The sequence below is a fragment of the Leptonychotes weddellii genome, chromosome 11 (assembly GCF_054177405.1).
Source record: "Leptonychotes weddellii isolate Sample4059 chromosome 11, ASM5417740v2, whole genome shotgun sequence".
Classification (NCBI taxonomy): Eukaryota; Metazoa; Chordata; class Mammalia; order Carnivora; family Phocidae; genus Leptonychotes; species Leptonychotes weddellii.
The window spans coordinates 43,681,030-43,705,775 of record NC_138379.1 but is presented as its reverse complement, the minus strand read 5'-3'; the positions used below and the strand labels follow the sequence as shown (position 1 = coordinate 43,705,775).

Here is a 24,746-nt window from a genome sequence, read left to right as displayed (position 1 = left end):
GAGACCTGGAATTCTGATACCTCCAGCTTCGTTCTTCTTTTTCGAGATTACTTTAGCTATTCGGGGTCTTCCATGGTTTCATACAAATTTTAGTATATATTCATTCTAGTTCAATGAAAAATGTTATTGGTATTTTGATTGCACTGAATCTGTAGATGGTTTGAGGTGGTATGGACATTTTAACAATATTAATTCTTCCAGTCCATGAGCATTGGGATATCTTTCCATTTGTTTGTGTTGTCTTCAGTTTCTTTCATCAGTGCTTTAGTTTTCAGAGTGCGGGTCTTTACCTCCTTGGTTGCAATTACTGCTGGATCTTTTATTCTTTTTGGTGTAACTGTAAGGGGATTGTTTTCTTAATTTCTCTTTCTGCTACTGTCTTATTAGTGTATAGAAATGCAACAGATTTTTGTATATTAATTTTGTATCTTACAGCTTTACTGAATTCATTTATCAGTTCTAATAGTTTTTTAGTAGAGCCTAGGGTTTTCTATACATGATAGCATGTCATCTGCAAATAGTGAAAGTTTTACTTCTTTCGTACAAATTTGTCTTCCTTTTATATTTTTTTAAAGATTTTATTTATTTATTTGACAGAGGGAGAGAGAGCACAAGCTGGGGGAGCAGGAGAGGGAGAAGCAGGCTCCCCGTTGAGCAGGGAGCCTGACGCGGGGCTCGATCCTAGGACCCTGGGATCATGACCTGACCTGAAGACAGATGCTTAACTGACTGAGCCTCCCAGGGGCCCCGTTTTATATCTTTTTTTCTGATTGCTACAGGAGGACTTTCTTACTATGTTGAATAAAAGTGGTGAGAGTGGACATTCTTTTTCTAATCTTAGAAGAAAAGCTCTCTGTTTTTCACCACTGAGTATCATGTTAACTGTGAGTTTGTCATATATGGCCTTTATTATGTGGAGGTATGTTCCCTCTAAGCCCCAAATGGTATGGTACTGACACAAAAATAGACACATAGATCAATGGAACAGAATAGAAAGCCCAGAAATAAACTCATGCTTATCTGGTCACTTAATCTATGACAAAGGAGGCAAGAATATACAATGGGGAAAAGACAGTCACTCCAATAAATGAATGCTGGGAAAACTGGACAGCTACATGCAAAAAAATGAAACTGGACCACTTTCTTACACCATACACAAAAATAAACTCAAAATGAATTAACGACCTAAATGTGAGACCTGAAACCATAAAATTTTAGAAGAAAACATAGGCAGCAATTTCTTTGACATTGGCCTTAGCAACATTTTTCTAGGTATGTCTCCTCGGGCAAGGGAAACAAAAGCAAAAATAAACTATTGGTACTACACCTAAGTAAAAAGTTTTTGAACAGTGAAGGAAACCATCAACAAAACAAAAGGCAACCTACAGAATGGGAGAAGATATTTACAAATGATATATCCAAAAAAAAGGTTAATATGCAAAATATATAGAGAACTTCTATAACTCAACACCAAAAAACCCCCACAAATAATCCTATTACAAAATGAGCAGAGGACCCGAATAGACATTTTCCAAAGAAGACATACAGATGGCCAACAGACATATGAAAGGATGCTCAATATCACTTATCATCAGGAAAATGCAAATCAAAACCATAGTGCAATACCGCTTTACACCTGTCAGAATGGCTAGAATCAAAAACACAAGAAATAACAAGTTTTGGTGAGGATGTGGAGAAAAAGGAACCCTCGTGCACTGTAGGTAGGAATGCAAACTCGTGCAGCCACTGTGGAAAACAGTATGGTGGTTCCTCAAAAAATTAAAAATAGAAATACCATATGATTCAGTAATTCCACTAAACTCCAAAGAAAATTCCAAAATTCCAAAGAAAAACGAAAACACTTAATTTGAAAAGATATATGTATCCCTATGCTTATTGTAGCATTATTTACAATAGCCAAGTTATGGAAGCAGCTCAAGTGTGGTATAGGTGTGTATGTGTGTGTGTGTGTGTGTGTGCGGGTATACACACACACACACACACACATACTTGATGGAATATTATTCAACCATAAAAAAGAGTGAGATATTGCCATTTGTGACAACATGGAGGACCTAGAAAGCATTATGCAAAGTGAAATTAAGTCAGACAGAGAAAGACAAATACCATATGATTTTACTTATATGTGGAATCTAAAAAACAAAAAACATGAATAAACAAGTAAAAAAAAGACTCTTAAATACAGTGAACAAATTGGTGGTTGTCAGAGGGGAACCAATGGGGGATGGGTGAAATAGATAAAGGGGATTAAGAGATACAAACTTCCAGTTATAAAATAAATAAGTCATGGAGATGAAAAGTACAGCATAGGGAATATAGTCCATAATATTATAATAACATTGTATGGTGACAGATGGTGACTACACTCATCCTGGTGAGCACTGAATAACGTATAGAACTGTGAATCAATATGTTGTACACCTAAGACTAAAATAACACTGTATGTTAATTATACTTCAATTTAAAAAAAATAAAAAATATGTATATGGATGAAAACCAAAGCATTCTTTTTGTTTCTTCTTCCTACAGAAACGATGACTATTGGTAAGAGGATTGTTTTGTGCCAAGGACACAGTGGGACAACCACCTTACAAAGATCTTAAGTAACTTTTCCCATACAACAACACCCGGACGACTCCAGTGACCAAATGCTGAGCTGTAACCACAGCAATAACTGGCCCTCTTTCTGAATTAGGTTTGGTGAATATGAATGGTCTGGCCATCTTTCAGTGGCCTAAGGTGGTGTGCTACGGGGGAAGCACGACTGTCATGGCCAAGAACCAAGATCGGACTATGGAAGAAACCACATGACGTAGTGAGAATACTAAGAGTACCCTAGAGCGCCAGGACTCTTTGTGATTAACGTGAGGCCCTTGGTGATGGGGTCATAGCTCCTGCCCTGGCAACGTCACTCTGACACGATGTTATTTGCTTGAATGCCCTGGAAGGACAGAATATTTAAAAGTGTATCCAGGTGCTAAATAGGCAGCGGATCTAATTCACACTGGACTACCTTTGAGCTGATAACTGTCTTCAGAAAATCATGTTACCCCAGGAAGTGCCCCAGCTTTGCAAGGAATAGCCCCAGGAGAGTAAGATGATACGCAGGCTGTTCCCCTGGAGAAAATCTGGTGCAAGGAGGGCTGATTCACAGCAAATTCACTGCCCCCTCCCATGCACATGGCAGAGAGGACCGGTTGATCATAACCCTTTCTTGTGCTAAACCCAGATTCTGAGGAGTCAGAATCCCAGACAGTATTTTCTAGATGGCCAGCAGCCACTTCCTGGCAACTGGTGTTGACATTAGAATGAAAGTTACTTGCCATCTATGTTAGAGAGGCATGCGTCTCAGTGGCGTAAGCGTTCTGGAATACCCTTTTCCAGGCATAGCTGTCCACTGGGGAACAGCCGCAGGTGTACCGTTGTGTGAGATAAGTTGACGGAGAGGTAACACAACCCTCCCCCTGAGGAAGGCACCACTTTGGGGTCTTCTCGGCCTGAGTGCTCTCTGGGGTATTTCCATATGCAACAGCCTGGAGGCATTAGCCCTGGGCAGCCACAGACAGGCTTCCTTTCACTTCCAGACACATATATCACTTTCACAGCACTTGGGGAATGGAGATACCTACAAGAGTGAAGGTCAAGGGCTCTCCCCGGGTATCGCATTCATTACTCAGCTTCCTCTGTGACCACATCAGCCAGCCCACCGCCGGCTCTGCTCCTCATCCTCATCACCTCTGCCTCCATACAAAGGAAACCAAAGGCCTTAGCGTCCCTTGGGGCGGGGAAAGAGGGGTGGCCGTTACCTAGTGGCCCTCTCTCTCCCATTATGAGTGCAAGGTGCCCCAAGCACACATTGCACCACTTCTCCAAGATAACGTCCTGGGAAGCTCATTGTCTTCATTTGAATTAACATTTCACTGTGGGACTGCGTGGGTGGAAGCAGGATCGTTGCATGTCTTCAGAAAGTTCTTATTGCCTCAGCTGCCTGGTGTAAGACACTCGACCCTGATCTCACATCTGAAAAGGAAAGAGGCCTTCGATTGTGTGAGGCAGTGTTACTACACTCCAGCTTCCCGCGTTCCCCAGCCTGCCTAGTCCATTTCCATCTCTGATTGGCTTTCAACCACCAGGATCCAAAGAGAAGCCAAGGTTCTGCCGACGTCCGATGATGTGAGAAGAATTCGACTTTCCTTGCCCAAAGTTCCACCCTGCCTGTTCCTCCCCAGTCAGACATCCTCCACCGTACCAGTGTTTCGAACCAAAGCGTGAAGGACATGTGCCAGCAGGATAGCCAGCAGAAATACTGTCTCTAGAGCCAGGCAGATGAGCCCAGAAGAATGGTCCCAGAGAAACCGGACTGGCCCCCATAGGTATCAGGCAGCCATTCCAATAAACTTGGCCCTGAGAGCCTGGGTAGGAGATCCTGGGGCAGCTGTGCCTACTGTTGCCCCCACCCCCGCCCAACCCCCCAAAGATCTTCCTGCCCAGAGAGCTAGCAGCCCTGGGTACTACTGAGTCTGTTACTGGCGGGTTTGTACGAAACGGAAGGTGGCTTTACAGGGGCCAGCAGGCAAAGAAGCCTGTCTGCGTGGCAGGCAGGTGGCTTTGTATCTAGAAAGCTTTGCCCAGCCAGTCCAGCTGTGGCCAGAAGCTGCTTTTGAATTTGAACTCCCTGAGCCCATCTGCAACTCTGTCTCTGTTCTCTTGCATTCTGTTTGGTTTCCCTTTAGTTTCCTAGTAAATGTTCCTTTTGAAAAATTCCAACCTTGTCTCATTGAACTTGGGGGGGAGGGGGTTCTCCAACATCTTTCCCAGAATGGAGAAGGAAATTAACATGCCTTGAAAAAATGGAAATGGCAGTGAGAGGGTCAGATCTTAGGAAAAGTTACCTTGGGGAGAGCTGGTGTCAAGAGATGGGAGAGGCCAAGTGTCTCCCCCACCCACCTGGCACTGATTCTCAGCCCCTTCCTCTCGCTGCCTTTGTCTTCAAGCTGATCTGCCTTGGATGCATGTAGCTGCCAAAGCATCTCCCCACCAGCACACTGGGCACATTTAGCGGGTGATATGATGTCCAGGAAGTACACTGCTGCATGACCAGAGGAGGAATAAGGGAGGGAAGGGCAGGAGTGGTTTCTATAGTGTGGTTTCTAGAGTTTTCAAAATGCTCCAACATCATGGCTCTAAATGGAATGACTTAGTCCTCATGACTACCAATAGAACTAAATTTCTATGAAAAGAAGAAAGTCTTGCATGTTCTCATACTTAAGCCAAGGACACTGACCAAAGACAGACACGGAAAGCTCTCCTCATGGCCATCCTGTCGTGCGCCTGTGGATGTTGCAGGTATCTGTTGCTGCACAACAAGCACTACAGAGCTTGCTGATTTAGAGGGAAAGTTATTATCCTTCATGGTTATGTGGGTTGGCTGGGCTTAGGTGGCTGCTCTCAGATGGCAGCTAAGGCTGCATCTGAATGCCTCACAGGGTAGAATATTCCTGATGGATTCGTCACTCACACGTCTGGCTCCTTCTCTGGAATGACTGGAACAGCGGGATGCTGGTTGGGCATCTCTCGCCACAGGATTAGCTTGGGCTTCCTCACAACATGGAGGTCTCAAGGCGGTCAGACTGTTTGCATAGCACTGGCTTCCCCCAGAGCCAGCATTGCAAGTGGTCCCAGTAGATGCTGCACGATTCTTCTAAATAACCTTCCAAGTAACAGAGTCATCCCTGCCACACACTGCTGGTCACAAGCAAGTCATCGCATCGGGCCAGCCTAGATTTGGGGGAAGGGATTACACAAGAATGGAATCTGAGCAGGTGTGGCTCACTAGGGCTACTTTGGAAATAGCAGGGGCTGAGTGGAGAGGGAGGTGACACTGAGTCAGAGGGCTTCCTGGATAGCTGTCACTTGAAAAGCACATGCAATGCTTAACCTGCACACGGGTGGGGTGAGTGGGGCAGATATAAGGGGGAGAGCGGGAAGGGCTATCCATGGACACTGGCATAGAGCAAAATCTAAAGAGAAGCAACTGGTTATCACTGATACAGAACTTACAATGTCACAAGGAACTTTGGAAGAAAAATATGATTATCATCATTCTACAGAAAGCTCAAAAGCTTAAGTTGGATGCTTTCCTCTCCCTTCATCTCTAAGCCAAAGGGACATGGGCCACAAAGGCTGTCCCCTTATGTCATTGCTAAACTCCATCATAGGATAGATTTCTTCATGAAGGCTGGAGGAGCGTTGCCAGACTGTTAAAAAAGTATATTTAACAGTAAGAAGGTTATCGATGATAAACACCACTGCATCTTATAGTTTATAACACATGGTATTGCTTTTTCTTTACTTTTTGAAAATTCAACTGTTATTCCAAACAGTAAAGGTAGTAAAAAAAAAAAAAAATTACTGTCTTCTTGGCTCAATACTAAATTTATTGTAGCTATTAGTCCAGTAATTATCAATTGCATTAAAGCTATTTCCAAACTAGCATCTGACAGAGTAATACTAATAGTTTTTCCTATCAAGTGAACATCATCTGAAGACACTGATTTTAGTACAATTTAGATAAAATTCTTTTTGCATGGCTGCAGTATCCGGATTGGAACTTATCAAAGAGGGGCAATTTCTCTAATTTACCAAACTCAAAGCTGTCAGAGAATAATAAATACCTGAAGATACTTATGTTCAGGGCTTCACAGATGAGCTTATGGACTATGTAAACTGGTAAATAAACCTTCCAGAAACAAGTGGGGCTTTTAAAATTTATTTATTTATTTATTTATTTGAGAGAGAGAGAGCAAGAGCGAGGTGTGAGGGAGGGGCAGAGGAAGAGGGAGAAGCAGAGTCCCCGCTGAGCGAGGAGCCCAATGCCAGATTGGATCCCAGGACCCTGGAATCATGACCTGAGCCGAAGGCAGCCGCTTAACCGACTGAGCCACCCAGGCGCCCCAGAAACAAGTTTTTTATCTTCATTTTAAAAGAGTAATGATTTTTAAAATGTATTTCCCCCTCAGAAGTTTTTAGAACTGAATCAGAGATTTCAAATACAAAGTTTCCAACAATCATTACCTTAAAAGTGTGCTAGAAAGTGCAAGCAAGAGAAGAACCCAGTGAAGAAAAGCAATGCTGTAAACTGTTCGTTTTTTAAAGGGAAACAAATGTGCCAGCCCTGTCTGCATGTGTACCAACTCCCACGGGAGCTCGGCTAAGGACTCACTGGGCCTGCTGGCTCCAGCAACATTCATGAACTTCCCTAACCAAGCGGCAAGTCTGCGTTATGGTCAACATTATGGGTACTATTTTTCAGTTATGGTCAGTGTTTTCTGGATGCAAAGAGCAAATACAAAAATGTCTTATTGAGACTAAGACGCGGGCAGCCCTGGGCCAAGCCCCATGGAGAGAAACAGTATGTCTTGGCTCCTCTTTAAAAAGGAGGAGGAGCTGTTGTGTGCTCCTTTTCAAATTAGAACTCTGGGGTTGGAAGTACTTCGACCGGGCGCCTGGGTGGCTCAGTTGGTTAAGCGACTGCCTTCGGCTCAGGTCATGATCCTGGAGTCCCGGGATCGAGTCCTGCATCGGGCTCCCTGCTTGGCAGGGAGTCTGCTTTGCCCTCCGACCCTATCCCCTCTCATGTGTTCTCTCTCATTCTCTCTCTCTCTCAAATAAATAAATAAAATCTTTAAAAAAAAAAAAAGAAAGTACTTCAACCAAAGTAAATATTTTTCCAAAGTAGGTATTGGTTTTACCTTGCTCTCTGTGAAGTTAAGTGAAACCTTATGTTGAACAGCACTGGTAGGTTTCGAAAAAATTGTATTTGTTTGAGTAGAATGAACCAGAAGACGTGTAAACTTTGCCTTCCAGTGTTTTCCACACTTGAAAGGCACGTTGAGGTGCCACTAGTCTTGTAGGGTTGGCGGGAGGAAGCTGCCTGGGTGGATCCCTGGCCCGAAATTGGGCTCTTAACACCTGTGGGCCCCACCTCCGCGAGTCCTGGCCCAGTGAGTCTCAGGCCTTGCAGTAGCAGTCCACTTAGCAACTCTGACAAAACCTCTGGGGCTTCTGGGGTGGGATAATGCCATTTGGGCAGCAATGGCCACTTGGTTTTGATTCTCCCCAATCTGACAGGTGGCCCTTTGGTCCCCAAAAATGCAAAGCAAGGAAGAATGTACCATGTCACCAAACAGAATAACAAGGACAACCACTGTGTGTGTGTGTGTGTGTGTGCTTGCGCATGCAGGGGTGCAGGGGAGTGGGGGCCCCCATCATCTAGAGCCAGCCCAAGTGCAGTGTTCTGAATTTTTTTCTACATTTTCAAGTTTATTAATCTTAGATTTTTAAGGGGAATAAAGATGGAATTTCAAACAATGTAAACAATGGACTTAAAAGAAATCCAAAGGGTATATCTGTGACTTTAAAGAGTCCCATAAAACCAGAAAACTTAGGTAAACCATTCAAGCATTTATTAGATCTGATAGGCCAGATATTGACATTTGGCTGAACAGCTCTACTCTGTCATTTCCCTGCCCGTGGAGAAGTAGCTGCCGTGGGCGCCTTCTTAAGGACTGTAAGTTCCTGTGTGCCAAGCCTCAGTGGGACCCACAAACCCTCGGTTCCTTTCTAGGTCGGAAGAAGAGAGAGTCTGCTTGGGCAGGCTCAGGAAACCTCAGCATGGTCTTTATGTCTCCTCATGTTTCCATGAGGAGGGTGGGTCCTCGTGGAGGAAGGCGTTTGTATAAATGAGGGAAGAATTCATGACCTTCTTTGCTCCAGGGGCCAATGTAAAATCACTAGTTTGGGAAAGGCAGATTTCAGGCTTGAATCTATAATTATGTGGGGGTTAAGGACCAGGAAGAAAGGTTAACTAAACTTTTACCCGCCACTTGAAACTATTCTAGTGCGTGATCTCGCCGCTTTGGTTCTAACTGTAAAACATTTGCCTTTTTCTGGTGGACAGAAGCAGTGGTTAGAGACCAGCTGGCCCTATAAGATGCAGAAGGATCTCAAATTGGCTACCTCCTAGCAGAGTGCTGGTTGGAGACGGCCCTGCCCTGTGGTGGGTGAGGCTGAGGATCTTCCCCGTCACTGACCAACACTAACTCCCAGGCCTCATCTTCCTAATACACCCTGGTCCTCTAGGATTCCTGCCTAGACCCTTGTCAGTCCCTAGTGCAATCAGATTAGACATACCTGAGAGAGGAAGAGTGGTGCCCTGGTGGGTGTACTTGGCTCCCACTCTTCTGGGCTTAAGAGGACTTTGGCAATCGTCAAAGAGCTCAAGCATACAACAGAAACATGACACGGGACCGTCTGCCTTCACTCAGCCTTTTCCTTCGTGGTGCTCGGGATCCCTACTGTACCCCATGGTGCTCTGGGTCCCCACTGTATATGTGCACACTCACACCAGCACAAATACAATTATTGTGCGGGAGCATTCAGAAGAGGCTAGTACAGAGCTTCCTGTCCCTCCTAGGCAGAAGAAAATGATTGAAGAGAACATGGCCCCCTGCAGAGCTGGGAGACTTGACCTTGACATCTCTGTAACAAAGAGCTCTCTGGGTCTTTGAGAAATTGCTGCACAGAAATACCAGAGCTAAGGCAAGGCTTCATGAGTGCACTTGCCCACCTAGCACAAGTAGCCCAGTTCTTTCAAAGCCTCTTACCTCCTTAGATACCCATGACCCTCGGTCATAGCAGCTCTCTACTCTCATATTATCCAAGAGTCTACATGACACTCACCTCCATAAGCCAGTCTTCAGCCAGGAAAAAGCATCACTGCAGATGACGGCACCTCTCAAGGGCCACAATATGTGGGTTCCAGAAAGGATCGTGTCAGAGACTACAGCATCACGTGTAGGGTTTGTCAGGCTACCATCTTTGGGGAAAGATCGCCATTCATGTGTAATACAATGGACCCTTGAACAATGCGGGGGGTAAGGACAATGACACCCCCACACAGCCGAAACCCAACTTTAACTCCTAGTAGCCGACTGTTGACGACAGGCCTTACCAATAACATAAGTAGTTGATTAATATATTTTGAATGTTATATGTATTATATACTTTATTCTTACAATGAAATAAACCAGAGAAAAGAAAATGTTATCAGGAAAATCATAAGGAAGAGAAAATACATTTACCGTACCACAGCGTAAAAAGCCCACGTATAAGTGGACCCACCCAGTTCAAGCCCATGGTGTTCAAGGTCAGCTGTTGTTGTTCAAGGATCAGGAATACTGAGCAAGGACCAAGAGGTAGCATGATGTAAGGGACCCACAGTCCAGGGCTTTGCCCCTGCCTCTGAAGCTGAGGTCACTTCTGTGGCTCTCAGCTTCTTCTCACATGAGAAAGTTTTGGACCAGTGTGTTCTGTGCTCTTCCACCTGTGGTCTGTGTATCTCTGAGTCTGAGGAACTGACAGGAAGCTGTGTAGCCGGGGTGGGGCCTGTGCAGTCCTAGAGTCCTTTGCCCAGAAACCCAAGTGCACACTAACCCTGGAGGAGGGTTTTCTCTGCTTTCCAGAGGCCCTGGGCTCTCTCCCCACCCCTCCCATTGTTTCTCACTGGGTCTTCATTTGTAACAAATGATCTGAAAGGAATTTGATTTCGGGAATTACCTAAATCCCTTTTAATGATCAGTGATGTCTAGTGCAGATCCTAACACCAGGACTGGCCCTCCAAGCAGAGGAAATTCCATTTTGGATTCAATACCCATACAGATTCTCTCCGTATACCCCAAAGAACTCATGAGACTCCTATGAGTAAGCCGGAGGGAGGGAGAGGGCCACAGCCAAGAGCTCCCCAGAAGAAGGGCTTCTTGATGAAGAAGCAGGTGTTAGATGAAGAGGGAAAGACAGTCTGGGTGGTTGGTTCTCAGTCGGGCAGGAGAAAGGGAGAATGCAGAGCAGCCTCTTTCCCTGGCCTGCTTCCTCCAGCAACAGCCTATAATCCCTCGCCTCAGGCTGTGATAAAAATCTTTATCCCGGGAAACTCATGGATTTGTCCACAGCCCCCGCGGCTCAACCCTGTGCTCCTGATATATCAAGACAGAGGTGTCTGGGCGGGGACCAAGAGCAGGAAGCTGCCTTCTCCAAACTGCAGAATTCACACAAACCAACACTGCCCACCCACCGAGCCCACATGGGATGGGCCTGAGATGTGAATTTCTAGAGCCTGAGGCTCTGTAGACTGCAAGAACGTTTTTGAATATAAAACCACTCAGTCCCTTCTATCGATTCAGTCAATCTGATTGAGAATATCGATCAAATTTACTGGGGGGAGGTGGAGAGGAGGAAGAAAAGAGAGAAAGCGTATGGGCACTTTTTGTAGATGGAATATATTCCCATTCAAATATAAAAAGGAAAAGGACTACCATCTTAGCCATAGTCAGGTAACTGCCGGAAAAGTGTCTGCCCTCTAGTGGCTAAAGCCTCAAACAAGTATTTTGCACAAAACGGCCTCACTTTCTTGGGGACCTCTGCCACAGAGACCAAGGGTAAGTCCTGAGCTGGAGAAGACACGGAGCCTGTGTAAGACCCAGCTTTCCCACACACGCTGCCCAGCCCTGGCCCTGGGGCCTGCTTAGTAAGGAGGCCTTGCAGGGGACCGTCAAGCAACATGACGTCATCTCCTGGCCAGGGAGTCTTCTACAGCTGCTCCCACAGCTCTCGCACCAGCAGAAGGCACTGATCAGTCCCCTCCCTGCAGTCCATCCATCCCCCACTGCCAAGCCTCCCCAAGCTAAGGGAATGTCGGCAAGTCTTCAGGACTCTTGGCGGAGATGTGGTTACCAGGTGCTCTAGGAACAGACACTCCAAATAGGCCACCTGAGCCCAACCAGCTACACCTGGCATTTGCCTGGTGCCAGTGAGGAGCAGACGTTTAGCCTCCAGGGAGAATCCGTTCATAGCAAACTGCCCGGGTGGGTTTCAAAAGCCAAACCAGAATGATCACCAAGAGAGGTTTTGGAAGTTCTCAGGACTCGGGTGCATATGGTTTAAATAAAGCACGGGGTTGTAACGTAAAGCGTAGGGAATATAATCAATAATATTGTAATAACTCTGTATGGTGACAGATGGTGATCAGAGTCATCATGGGGATCACTTCCTAGTGTATAAAAATATAAAATCCAGGGGCGCCTGGGTGGCTCAGTCGTTAAGCGTCTGCCTTCGGCTCAGGTCATGATCCCAGGGTCCTGGGATTGAGCCCCGCATCCGACTCCCTGCTCAGCGGGGAGTCTGCTTCTCCCTCTCCCTCTGCCGCTCCCCCAGCTTGTGCATTCTCTCTCTCTCTCTGTCAAATAAATAAAATCTTTTAAAAAACATCAAATCCCGGGCGCCTGGGTGGCTCAGTTGGTTAAGCGACTGCCTTCAGCTCAGGTCATAATCCTGGAGTCCCTGGATCGAGTCCCACATCGGGCTCCCTGCTTGGCGGGGAGCCTGCTTCTGCCTCTGACCCTCCCCCCTCTCATGTGCTCTCTCTCTCTCATTCTCTCTGTCTCAAATAAATAAATAAAATCTTTTAAAAAAAATTAAAAAATAATAAAAAAATTAAAAAATAAAAAACATCAAATCCCTATAATACACACCGAAACTGATAGAGGACATCGTGTGCCGATTATACTTGTTGGAAAACAGCAGCCCGTGCATCAGCGACAGGGGGCTGGGCTGTGAGTACTCCACCAAAGGAACGCAGGCCGGCCTCTCCCTTCCGGGGGCTGTGCGAGGCGGGGCCGGCCTCTCCCATCCGGGCCACTGGAGAGGATTCTGGCCAGGAGCTGGAGCCGGAAGTCCGGAACCGAGAAGACTGTGCTCTGAGCAGAGTCAGGCCACGAGTGAGGGAGGGAGGGTAAGAAGAGGTGAATGGGGGCGAAGTGGCTGTCTCAGGAACTTCTCGCGCGTGTCCGATGATGTCATCGCTGACAAGCGGCCAGGCTGGTGACACAGCAAAGGCTGTATGGGACAGGCGGTAACTAAAGGTATATTTGGCAATGATTGGAGATTCCACAAGCATTTATATATGACTTCCATTGTTTGTTATCTTTATGGGGCCTTCTAGAGGGTTCTGTCCTGACTCCCTACCTTCTAACATAAATCTCTGAATATTTTTAAATGATTCCTCAAATATCCCATTATCCACTAGAAACATAGCAACTTGCTTCTATAACCTCTTACCCCAGAATTCTCAGAAACTCTTCTTAATGTCAAACTTAATTCCCTTCTATAGTATGTCTCTCTCTCTTTTTAGAGTGGTAGAGGGAGAGGGAGAGGGAGAACCTTAAGTAGGCTCCACACCCAGTGCAGAGCCTGACGTGTGGCTCAATCTCAGGACCCTGAGATCATGACCTGAGCCGAAATCAAAGTCGGACGCTTAACCCACTGAGCCACCCAGATGCCCCTAGTATGTCTCTTTTTTTAATCCCACCTTGAAACTGCATTTAGTCATGAAATTCCATAGACCACTCCCTATTGCTTCACTCCCACCTCCTTCCTTTCCATGTAATCCAAAGATACGAAAAGATGAGGGTAGCAAATTAATAAGAAAATAAATCTATCCAGGGGAAAATGGCAGTAATTAAGAAAGGAAGTATGAGGCGCCCGGGTGGCTCAGTCGGTTAAGCGTCTGACTCTTGGTTTCTGCTCAGGTCATGATCTCAGGGTCCTGGGATCGAGCCTTCATCCAGCTCTGAGCTCAGTTTGCAGAGTCTACTTGTCCCCCTTGCTCCCCCTGCTCACACGTTCTTGCTCTCTTTCTCTCAAATAAATAGATAAAATCTTAAAAAAAAAAAAAAAAAAGGAGGCTGTTTCAAGTCCCCTACACACCTGCTATTTACATACAAACTGTGATCGTCACAACTGGACCTTTAGTACTGAAAAGTACTGACTTGTTTTTTTTTTAAAAAACAATTTGGTGTTTCAGCACCCCTCCTTCTTCATTCAGTGCCCCTCCTCTTAGGTTTTGAAGTTTGATTGTCTTTGCAAAATCCTCCCCATCATGTCCACAGTACTACATAGCTTGTAAATCTGACACTTCTGAGAACTTGGTCTTCATAGGTATGTGGAATATGTTGAACCACAGTGAAATTATCTCACACTTGTCCAGTTTGCTAAGGCCTAGAGAGCAGTGAGGCCTTCAAAATAATATAAGATTTGAGGTACATGCTAAAACCCATTCATTAGGTGGGCTTCTATAATGAAGCTGAGGTTCTTACATCATCCCTGCAAAATTCTAAGTGTCTTTCAGAGAGGCTGTCAGGTGAGAGGACCTGGCTGCCAGGTGGGAACAAGCATGATTTAGACAAGGGACTGCTTCTGGAGGAAATAGAAGCCCAGACCAAGAGCAAACGTGTCTGTCTTTCAGGAATTAGTCGAGGCAAGGATGTGTGTCCAAACAAGGCTCTAAGAGCTGAGTGGGAGACATATGGCAAAGACAAGCAGAGTAGCATAAATTGGGTCCAGAAGAGGCATGGTCAGTTCTTTTTTTTTTTTTTTTTTTAAAGATTCATTTATTTATTTGAGAGAACGAGAATGAGAGAGAGTACATGAGAGGGGGGAGGGTCAGAGGGAGAAGCAGGCTCCCCGCTGAGCAGGGAGCCCGACACGGGACTCGATCCCGGGACTCCAGGATCATGACCTGAGCCGAAGGCAGTCGCTCAACCAACTGAGCCACCCAGGCGCCCCGAGGCATGGTCAGTTCTGAGAGGCAGCCTTGCTAGTCAGAGCTAAAGAGCTGTTTGGGTGCCTACCCCCCCCCGCCCCCACTGGGAATGTACCTCACCTATTCCTTTGTTGACATTTTACTCATGCTAGAATCTTAATTTACATATAACTTACTTGCAAAGCCTTCCTGAGCCTGGGAAATTTAGACTTGATTGGGGAGAAATTGGCAGACAGTCAGTGCTTCTAAGCAGGGGGATTACATAATGAGATTTGCCAATTGGCTCCATCATGCTGGCTGCAGTGTGGATGATAGACCAGAAGGGGTCAGAATGGAGGCTTCTGTAGGCAGTGCCAAATCTAGCATCAAACTGGATCTAAATACTCCCTCTATTTGCCCTTGCAAAGATACAGAAACAGAACTTAGTGGACCTGAGGCATTGATGAAAATTCTGTGTCGGCTATCAGCGACTGAGTAATGGCGCTAGGAAATGATCATAGTTAGGTTCCCTAGGGGACAGACACTGAGGCCAACTTGCATGCAAGGCATTTCTGGGGGTGTGCTCAGTGGACAATACCTGTGGGGTAATGACTGATGCATTATAATTATACATCTGTGTGCTTGTTTCCCCACCTAGACTACATCCTCTGTGTAGGCAGGAAGGTGTCTACTCTACCATTGTATCCCTAGTGCCATGTCCAGTGACTGGAACATAATAGGCACCCCAAAATTTTGTTAAATAAATGAATAAAAAGTAGTAAATTTAAAAAAGCCCTAAGTAAGGAGGTAGCAATAAAAAGAGAGAAGAGGGCATTTTTTATATATATTTAGGTGATAAAATCAACAGGTCTTGGTGACTGATTAATTGACTAAACATAAGAATAAGAGTAAGGAAGAGTCTAGAATAACTCCTACATTTCCGCATTTATATGTAGACAGAAGATAGTGCTATTTGGGGAGAGAGAAAATGCAGAAGGAAGTTCAGGTTCGAGTAGAGAGAGAAATAGAGACCGCTCAAGTTTGAGATAGCTATTTGATATCCAAGTGCAAATGTCCAGTAGGCAGGTGAAAATGGGATTTGGAGCTCAAGCAGTAAGCCTGGATTTGGCAATCATTGGTGTATCACCCAGGATATTCCTTATCAATTTACTTCCTGCCAAGAACATCCTGTAGACCCCCATTGGAATCTCTTTCTATTTTGTCCCCATGTTGCCCCCTTCTGCAACTCAGCGGGTGCTTATATTAGTTTGTTGGGGCTGCCATAACAACAGGAATTTATTTCTCATGGTTCTAGGGGCCAGAGTTCAAAGATCAAGGTGTCAACAAGTTTAGTTTCTTCTAAGGATTCTTTCCTTGGCTTGCAGATGCCTCCTCTGCACACACTGCACCTCTGGAGTCTCTCCGTGTGCCCAAATTTCCCCTTCTTATAAGGTCACCAGTAAGATTCAATTAGGGCCCACTCTAATGGCCTCGTTTTAACTTAATCACCTTTTTAAAGGCCTTATCTCCAAATACAGTCACATTCTGAGATGCTATGGGTTAGGACTTCAAAATAAGAGTTTCGCAGATGGACACAGTTCAGCCCAGGAGAGGTCTATATTTCTTCTCATCCTCCTTCCACAGTGCTGCCCCAGAGGCAGCCAGCCCTCACCCTCCAGCAGAGAGCACCAATGTCCAGAGGAGCCTTCCCCTCAAATTCCCACGATTCGGTCTTCAACATGTTATGGAGACAGATGAAAGAGGGGCTGCTTCTGCCAGGGTTGCGGGTGAGGAGGTGGTGGAAAGACTTGTAGGATAAGAGTTCACTGGTTACAAAAGGGAGAAACATTCTAGGCTAAGTGAAGATACCATGATGTTAAACTTCAGAGGACGTCTGGGGACACTTGGATGTAGAGGTTGTAGAGGTTGAATGCGGGGTATGGCAAGAGCTGAAGCAAGAGGGGTTGGCCGAGGTCACGTTTTAAAGCGCTTTCCTGTTGGCATAAAATCAGCCAGTGCTTTATGTGAAGAGACATAAGGAATTAGAGGCTGCTCTGATCACTCAGGCAGGAAACAATGCAATTACTTGTAAAAGGCTGGAAGGTTGGAGGATGATGTCGAGGCAAAGAGCTGGTGGGGGTGGGGGCTAGAGTGGGGAAAGAATACAAAGGGGAAAATATGGGGGAAAGGAAAGGAGAAGGGGAAAACAGGAAGCATCTTGGTCGGATCTAAATACTGAATTCTAGTATCCCAGCTGGTATTCCGTCTAGTTAATTCTCCCTCCTCAAGAAGGCAGGGTCCCCGGATGGGCAAGCACTTCTCTGTGAGGTGGAGGATACAGGGGCCAGAGGAGGTTCTAGAAATCAGGGAGTCCGTCCATATAGAGGGACAGCAGCACAAGCACCACCTGTGATGAAGGTGGCAAAGGATTCCAAGAGGAGCTGGCAAGCTGGCTGAGATCAGCCTCAGCGGGCTGGCCGGGCTGGGCACTGACAGGTCTGGTTCTGACTAGTCATCGAGGGCAGTCAGCTCAGGACTGGGCCTACAGATCAAGACTAGTGACCTGGATCCAACCACACTGAGGACACAGTGGTGGCTGTCAAGGGTTTAAGTTTCCTCTCTTAGGATACAGGGCAGAAAAGCAGAAGGATCAGACACTTGCAGAGAAAAGCAGGCTGTCACTGTGCTTGGTCACTGTCCTCATAGTGAGCTTATGGCAGTGATCAAGGCCAGAGATTAAATGTAAAGAAGACAAAAGAGCCAAGCAAATGATTTTATTCCAACTGCAGGCCAAGGTGCACCAAGCCATTTTTGCTTTCCATTGAGTAAGGCCTGCTCTGAGTGAGGATGGCCACAGTTGGCCACTGAATGTCAGTCAGATCTGGGATTATCTCCAAAGGGAGCTTAATCTTTCTTTATGAGACCTCTGGCCACAGGAACACGAGGGTTTCCACGCTGGGTCTGCCCCATGGCTCATCAATCCTGATGGGCTCAGGGAGCCAGCTGTGGGCTTTGCTGCCTGTGGGATCCTAAGAGTTAAGCTCTCCAACTAAGACCGGGGGTGGGCAATTAGCGTGGAGAGGCCAGTGCCTATGAAGCTGGTGACTGAAGAGAGATTGGTGTAGGCCTGAATCAGGGGCGGGCAAGTAAGTGCCTCCCAGACGGGAATGAAGGGCTCAGGCCAAGCTCACCGCGGAGACATCAGGGCGACAGCCACGCTGGGCACAGCCCGAGGACTTCACCCTACAGCCATGGCCTCCCACTGCCTTCTCACCTACTCACTGTAATTCCTTAGACTTCCTTAGTCTTGAATGTGTACTTCATTGTGAAAATAATGTAAGCATGCTACAGAAAACTGAGAAAATGATTTCCCACAACACGCCCCCCCGCCCCGCAAAAGTTAGTTGTGCTACAATCAGAGTTTTACCTCCGCTGGACCTTATCCATCTGAGTTCACAGTCTCAAGGTTAGGACTTGAGGCATTCATGAATAAAATCAACCAGAGCTCCTTTAGCTTAAGAGTTGGTTCCAAGGTGCCGGGCGCAAGAAGTTTCTGAAAGAGCATTCTCACTCGGGGAAGGAGGCTGAGTCGGGCAGTATTGTTTCTGAGGATTTGAGAGGAGGGGTCAGCCGAAGTTCACCTCCTTTGGGGAATGGTTCAAAGACGGTTATTGGAAATAGGAGGAATTAACCTTTGGGATGAGGAGTCACTGTTTGCAACCTTACCAGGGGTCAGGGGAGGAAGAGTTAGGGGCCAAGGTCATGTGGAAGACAGGTAGAGAGGAATATCTATCTAATAGAGACAGGGACTTGCAAATGCACCCTGGAAAATTCTGTCTTTTAGTGTCTCTTGCAGGGACCAAATGCAACCCAGATCTTCTGACTCCTGGCCAGAGTTCTTCCCATGTCTCATAGATGCCTCAACCTTCCCCACTTTGGTAGATGATTGAGAAAGAACCATGGGTATTCTGGACCCACCCATGGAAGGAGAGATTGAGGTCATTAAAGGCCTGGACAGCAAAAGCAAAAAAAAAAAAAAAGAAGGACGATTTTACCACTTTGCCCTAGGGACGTGATACATCTTCAGCGGGACCAGGGCCTGCAGGAATTACGTCCTATGAATTGCTGGCCTGTAGCTACAGGAAGAGGATTCTGCTTCTAGAAACTGAGAAAGCTCAAGGACTTCCTTACAAAAGGAGTTCCATGTCCTGATGGCTTGGCTCTGGAAGCATGGCTGGATAGATAGCCATTGTTGTGCTCCTTAATACAATTCCTCTGAGCTCCATCCTCCGCTTTTTCAGCTATCAGCCCTGGGGCATCCAGGCCTGTGGCTCCTTGTACCTCTCTCTCCAACGGGCAGTCAGCCCTGTGCACTGGCTGTTCAGAGACAGGGGTGTAGCCAAACTTTCTTTTTTTTCCTTGCTGTGCCTTTAAGAGCTGCCAGAATGCAAAGAGTCTGGAGGAGGGGTGGGGTCTCCCAACAGGACTTCTGGGAAAAGGATCCTGGGAATTTTTGCCAGAAACTAAACTGAGATTCCAAGTCAGAGAATTTGGGGGTGGTTTGTGTTGGGTCAGGCCTGTGATTGGACTGCAGAGTCCACTAGGGAGGAGGAAAGCCGAAGTGAAACACAAAGAGCCAAGGAAAGGGGGGACGCCCTCCCCACCCTCACCCCCGCCCCAATGCACGCTCACCCAGGCCTGCAAGAGGGTGCAGCCACTAGCCTGGAGAGGATCAGTGTGTGTGAAGGGTGATGGTAACCGATGGACCCAAGGAGCCCTCTACCCCAAGTCGACCTGCAAGGCCTCCAGGGACGGGCTTGCCAACAGCTGGACTTGATCACCGGCTTGCAAAGTGAGATCACGCATCTGGTGGAATAACAAGCAGGCTTGGCTCTCCGGCTGTTTTTAGAGGATTTTCACAGCAGTGGCTGGAAAGCAGGAGACCACCACCTGGACCCTTGGGTTTTCTTAGAGAGCACAGCAGAGGAGACTCCACCCCTGGGCGGTTTGCAGGACAATGATGGCCCTTGGGCGAGCTTCTGCTGTCCTGGTTCTGTTCCTGGTGGCTCTTCTGCCCCCACCCCAGTGCGCCCAGGACCCGGGCATGGTGCACTACATCTACCAGCGCTTTCAAGTCTTGGAGGTAGGTGGCATCTGTGCACCTGATCCGGGGTGCAGGCCTCCCAGAAGTCCCCTTATCTCAGCCCAGATTCCCTATCTACTGGGATGCATGTGCCCCACGTAGTCAATGCCAAATATACTGCCAATGTCGCACGTGAGAGTTTTCGTAGTCTAGTGGTTCAGAGCACCAACTCCAGAGTCCAGGCTGTACCACTCCCCAACCACGAGCGGGACTTCACTCCGTGCTCTGATCTAGTGATTTTTCTCATCTGTAGAATGGGGTGATAATAGAATTAACCTCCTATGGCTATTCTGAAGATTTAATAAGTTAATCCATACTTAGGACGTTACCTGGCATGGTGGTAAATGTCCAAAATGTTATTATTCAATAGTTCAGTGTTTTAAATATAAAAATTAAAAATTTCAGGTCACTTTTTATTCATGTTTTACCACATCAAGATGGTAGCAGGTTTTTGCTTTTCTTTTTGTCTTTTTGTGATAAAACATGAGGCCACCGTAAAAAGTCATGATGTTGTACCAAGAAGCTACATCTTAGCTTCTTTGCGGCGCCACGCTTGGGTTTAGAAATGAGTAGATTTCAGCTGCATCAGATAGAAAGTCCTGGGGACGCTTATCCAGGCACGCTTCATTAAAATTTGTAAAAACCCCACATTTTTGCCACACAGACAGGCTCCCAGGGACAAATGTAACCCTCTACCCTAGTCCTTGACATACTCCTGGCAATTATTTCATACCTAATCGCCTTCTATACAAGTTAAATTATTGATCTTCTTCCCAAGACCCTTTTTTCCCCCCAAAGACACTCTTACCTCCAATATTTATTCTCTATATTTTCTTGAAAAATTTTGAAGTCCAAATTAGTTGATCATCTAGTTAAGTAAAATCACTCCAACGATCAGGCTGAACACATTTCCTAACGTTGTCCAGCCAACCAGCTGAGGCCTGGGGGCGGGGGAGGCGACGTTCCGAGGCCAGCTGCTGCCTCACTTGTTGTCTCCTCAGACAGACCCTCCCCAGTGTGCCTCCTTGAAAGTGCCAGAATTACCCTCAACCGCAGTCCCTCTGCCTTTAGCACCGACTCACCCCGGGATTAGCGCCGGCCAGATCCCTGCAGGTTTTCCTCAGGACCTGAAAAGTTGATCTGCAGACAAGGGTATAAAGTACAGACAAGTACTTTGATTGCTATGAATGTGGATTTGAAAAAGATAGGGGTATGGTTTGTATAGATCTTGCCATCCTGGTCAGGATCTGGAGGGGAAGTCAAGTCCCAAGGGTGGTCACTGATGGCCAGTGTGGACGCTTACAAACAAACTGATACAGTCCTCACCCTGACAGATTCGTGTCTGAGGGGTACAAAAGAAATAAGAGGATCTATTTAGGGAGTTTCTCTCTCTCTCTCTCTCTTTCTACCTCTCCCTCTCTCTTTTCCTTCAAAGGGAACAGTCTTACTTACTGCTGTTTGGAGTCTCAATTTTTACAACTTTTATGGAGAGCATTTTGATAGACTGCCAAACGAGCTTTAAGTATACGTCCACTTTGACCCAGTCACCCCATTTCTGGTCTTCATTCACTTTATTCTTTCTTTCAGTAAATATTTATTAAGTACTATATGCTAGGCCCTGTGCCAGGTGCTGGGGATGGAGCTTACTTCTGGAAATCTACCCTAAGATAATAACCAGATAAGTACACGAAGATGTAAATACAAAGATTCTTTTCAGCACTGTTGAAAAGTCCATAAATGTCCATCAAAAAGAGTCTAATAAAATAAATAAAAGGACATCAATGCAATGGAATTCTGTATCATTAAAATTATTGTATAGCTATCTATTAATTAGTATTGAAATATGTTCACAGTGTATTAGCAAGTGAAAATATGTTCCAAAACATTATAGTAAAATCACATTTTAAAATATATATTTATATATGTATGATGAAATGCATGGGAAAACTTTAAAAAACTGATACACTCACAAATCAGTGGTACTTTGAGCTAAGGGATTACAGGTGATTTTTATTTTTCCCCCTTACGATGATTTGTACTTTAAAAATCTTCTTCAGTGAGTGATAGCTATTTATATTACTTGGCTAATTTAAATAATGAGCAATAATTTGAGCATTTATTTTCTGACTGAAGCAAGGACTGGAAAAATGTACCCAAGCAATGAGGGCATACATTCAAGACTTCCAAGAGTTCTCAAAAAACATAACCACTATGCTGGGAAGATGCCAGACCTACACAAGTGAGTATAAGAGTGCAGTGACTAACCTGGCCCTGAGAGTCGAACGTGCACAACGGGAGATCGACTACCTGGAGTACCTGCGAGAAGCTGACATGTGCGTGGAATCAGAGGACAAGACCCTGGCAGAAAAGTTCATCCAAGAGGAGGAAGAAGAGAAGAAGATCCGGACTCTGCTGAATGCAAGTAAGGGAACTGTGTCTTTGACAGCTCTTCTAGGGACTCACATCAGAGACACAGATGCAGCACAGATAGGAGTCTGGCCAAGTAGGAGAGTAAGAACCCAATGTGTGGTTTTGGGTGCAGGTGCTGGGAGAGAAACCTTAGCAGAGAACAGGTGTCTGAAGGAAAAGTCATTCTCAGGGAGCAGCTTTTCATTTCACAGAGAGTTCCTAAAGGCCCCATGGAAGGTCAGAACTTCAGTGTCAGAGGTCAGCCCAGAAAGGGAATCTCCAGATAGCCCTTGGTTTGGAAGAGATGTGTAGTCCCAGATCCTTCCAGGGAGGGTGGAAGGTTGGTGGATTCTCCCAGTACCCTGGGAGTAGGGAGCGGCTACAAATGTGCCAAGAAACAGTCTGAAATTTTAAATGGCACCAGCCAATCCTCAGGGCTGGGGACTGCAGTGAATTATTACTGTGTGTATTGTCACGATGGTGATATTTAGAGGATTTGTCCTAATCAGTGATCCCATTCAAATCACTTCCAGGCCATTAAGAATAATGGTTAGGAGCTCAAATTATAATAACAAGTATCAAGTAAGAAAAACATAAATGAGAAAGAAAATTTCCTATCCATTTTATTAAAACAATGAGGGAGACAAGTTGCCCAGCTCAGAGTCTGTATCCTGAGATGGTTTCATTGCAAATAGGAAAACTATTTATATGTTAATTATATCTGCCCCCAATGCAAGAAACTCCATCAGGGAGGTAAAAGCTGAGTGCCATCATTGTGCCAAAGGTTTCATACATCTTCTCACTGTAATCCTGATAAGAACTCCATGGGTCATTATAAGAAGAAGGGTTTTCCTAAATGAAGTGACACTTGGTCTGAGTTTTGAACAAAGCGTTAGAGAAGAATGAGCAGAGGGCACGTGAGGGGCAGGCACAACCTACTGAAGGCATGTGAGTATGTAACCCTTAGCATGAAGATCTGCAGATATGTCTGAGTGGAAGCTCTGTGGGGCAGGTGCATTTGGGGAACAAGAAACAAGCCTCAAGGGTTCAGCAGGACCCAGATAATGAAAAACCTTGCATGCAAAGCAAAGGGGGTAGAACTTGACTGGAAAAACAAGAACCACTAAACCATTTTCAGCAGGGGCATGACATGAAGGAAGAGGACGAGACTTGAGAAAGACCAGTGGGGGGGCTACTGTAATTTGGAGGACAAGTGATGGTGTCTGCATTGTGTCATTGAGATGGAGAAGGGCAGATGGATTTGAGAGCCATTGAGAGTTGGAATCCCCATGGGTTGGCAACTGATAATTAAAAGTGAAAAATGAGTGAGAAGGAGAAGTCCAGGACACTTTCCAGATTTTTGGCTTAGGTCACTGGGTGATGGGTCTCAAATATGTTGAGATAAGAAACCCAAGAGGAGTTTTGGAGCACTTATTATTCCACTTTTTTTTTTTCAGAATGCTTATTACTCTGAAATCTTCTAGTTTATTTATTTGCTCACTGCTTATTTTCTGCCTCTCCATCTAGAAGGTCAGCTCTGTGAGAGCCTGGATCCTGCATTTTATGTTCAATGCTGTATCCCAGTGCCTAGAATAGTATCTATGATCAACGCATATTTGTCAATGAATAACTAAGTGAAGAAATGAATGGATAGAGGGAGGTTTGTCAACACAGACAGAGGGGTTATTAGGTTTTGATAGAAAAGAGAACATCTTAATGCTGAGGCAGAAGGCAAAAAGAAGGGTGCCTATCGGAAATATGAAGCAACTGATCAAGTTGGTTGAATGAGTAAACGATTCTTTTTGGCTCTGACGTTGTCTTGAGATGAACCACCCTCTGAGAGGGAAAAAGGAGGAAAAGGGCGAGGGTGATCCAGCAGAGGATGAACAGAGGCTGCCTAAAAAGCTGATGGGAAGGATTGAGTACCAATGTGACCTGAGCTGGAATGTGCCTGAACTTTCATGGCAGGGGTCAGGCAGGAGCCCAGTCCTGAATGGTGATGGTAGGTTAGATCCCTGAGCTGCTCCTCGTCCCTGGAACTGCTAAGCCTCTCAGGTCTTGGGGTCACTCCTTTCATCTCCAGCTGGAGCTCAGCAGAGGTCCTGATTCTGAACTTGCTGCTCTTTCAACCCTTATCCTCTGCCTCATCCCTCCAACACTGGAGGCCTGAAGTATTCCTTCTCCCAGCTCCATGGTGAGTGAAAACTTTCAACTTTCCACGATTGCTACTTCCATGCCTGTTGCCTCTGGAGCCCTCATTTGATGATTTGTTGGTTTAAGATTCAACAAATACTCTTGGCCCCCTCCTACTGGATGGGCCGTGTGCTACACGGTAGGGATAGAGGGCTGAGCACATGGTATCTGCACCCTATGCTGGCTTTCTTTTTTTTAAAGATTTTATTTATTTATTTATTTATTTTTTAAAGATTTTATTTATTTATTTGACAGAGAAAGACACAGCGAGAGAGGGAACACAAACGGGGAGTGGGGGAGGGAGAAGCAGACTCCCCGCCGAGCAGGGAGCCCGATGTGGGACTC

The 24,746-nt window shown here is 45.9% G+C and overlaps 2 protein-coding genes and 1 long non-coding RNA gene across 3 annotated transcripts in view; 2 read left to right on the top strand and 1 right to left on the bottom strand.

Annotated features, from left to right (window-relative positions):
- Positions 1–5,959, top strand: part of LOC145716203 (synaptotagmin-9-like) — a 52,314-nt gene extending 46,355 nt beyond the window's left edge. Inside the window, exon 3 of the mRNA XM_081798672.1 lies at positions 2,551–5,959. Within this exon, the coding sequence (XP_081654798.1) occupies positions 2,551–2,559 (9 nt within the window). The 3' untranslated portion in view covers positions 2,560–5,959. The remainder of the gene's footprint in view (positions 1–2,550) is intronic.
- The window catches only part of LOC145716204 (uncharacterized), a 58,154-nt gene that overhangs the window by 14,892 nt on the left and 18,516 nt on the right, over positions 1–24,746 (bottom strand). The gene's annotated exons all lie outside the window — the stretch shown is intronic.
- Positions 18,733–24,746, top strand: part of OLFML1 (olfactomedin like 1) — a 23,727-nt gene continuing 17,713 nt past the window's right edge. Inside the window, exons 1-2 of the mRNA XM_081798667.1 lie at positions 18,733–19,799; positions 21,933–22,221. Of these exons, the coding sequence (XP_081654793.1) occupies positions 19,674–19,799; positions 21,933–22,221 (415 nt within the window). The 5' untranslated portion in view covers positions 18,733–19,673. The remainder of the gene's footprint in view (positions 19,800–21,932; positions 22,222–24,746) is intronic.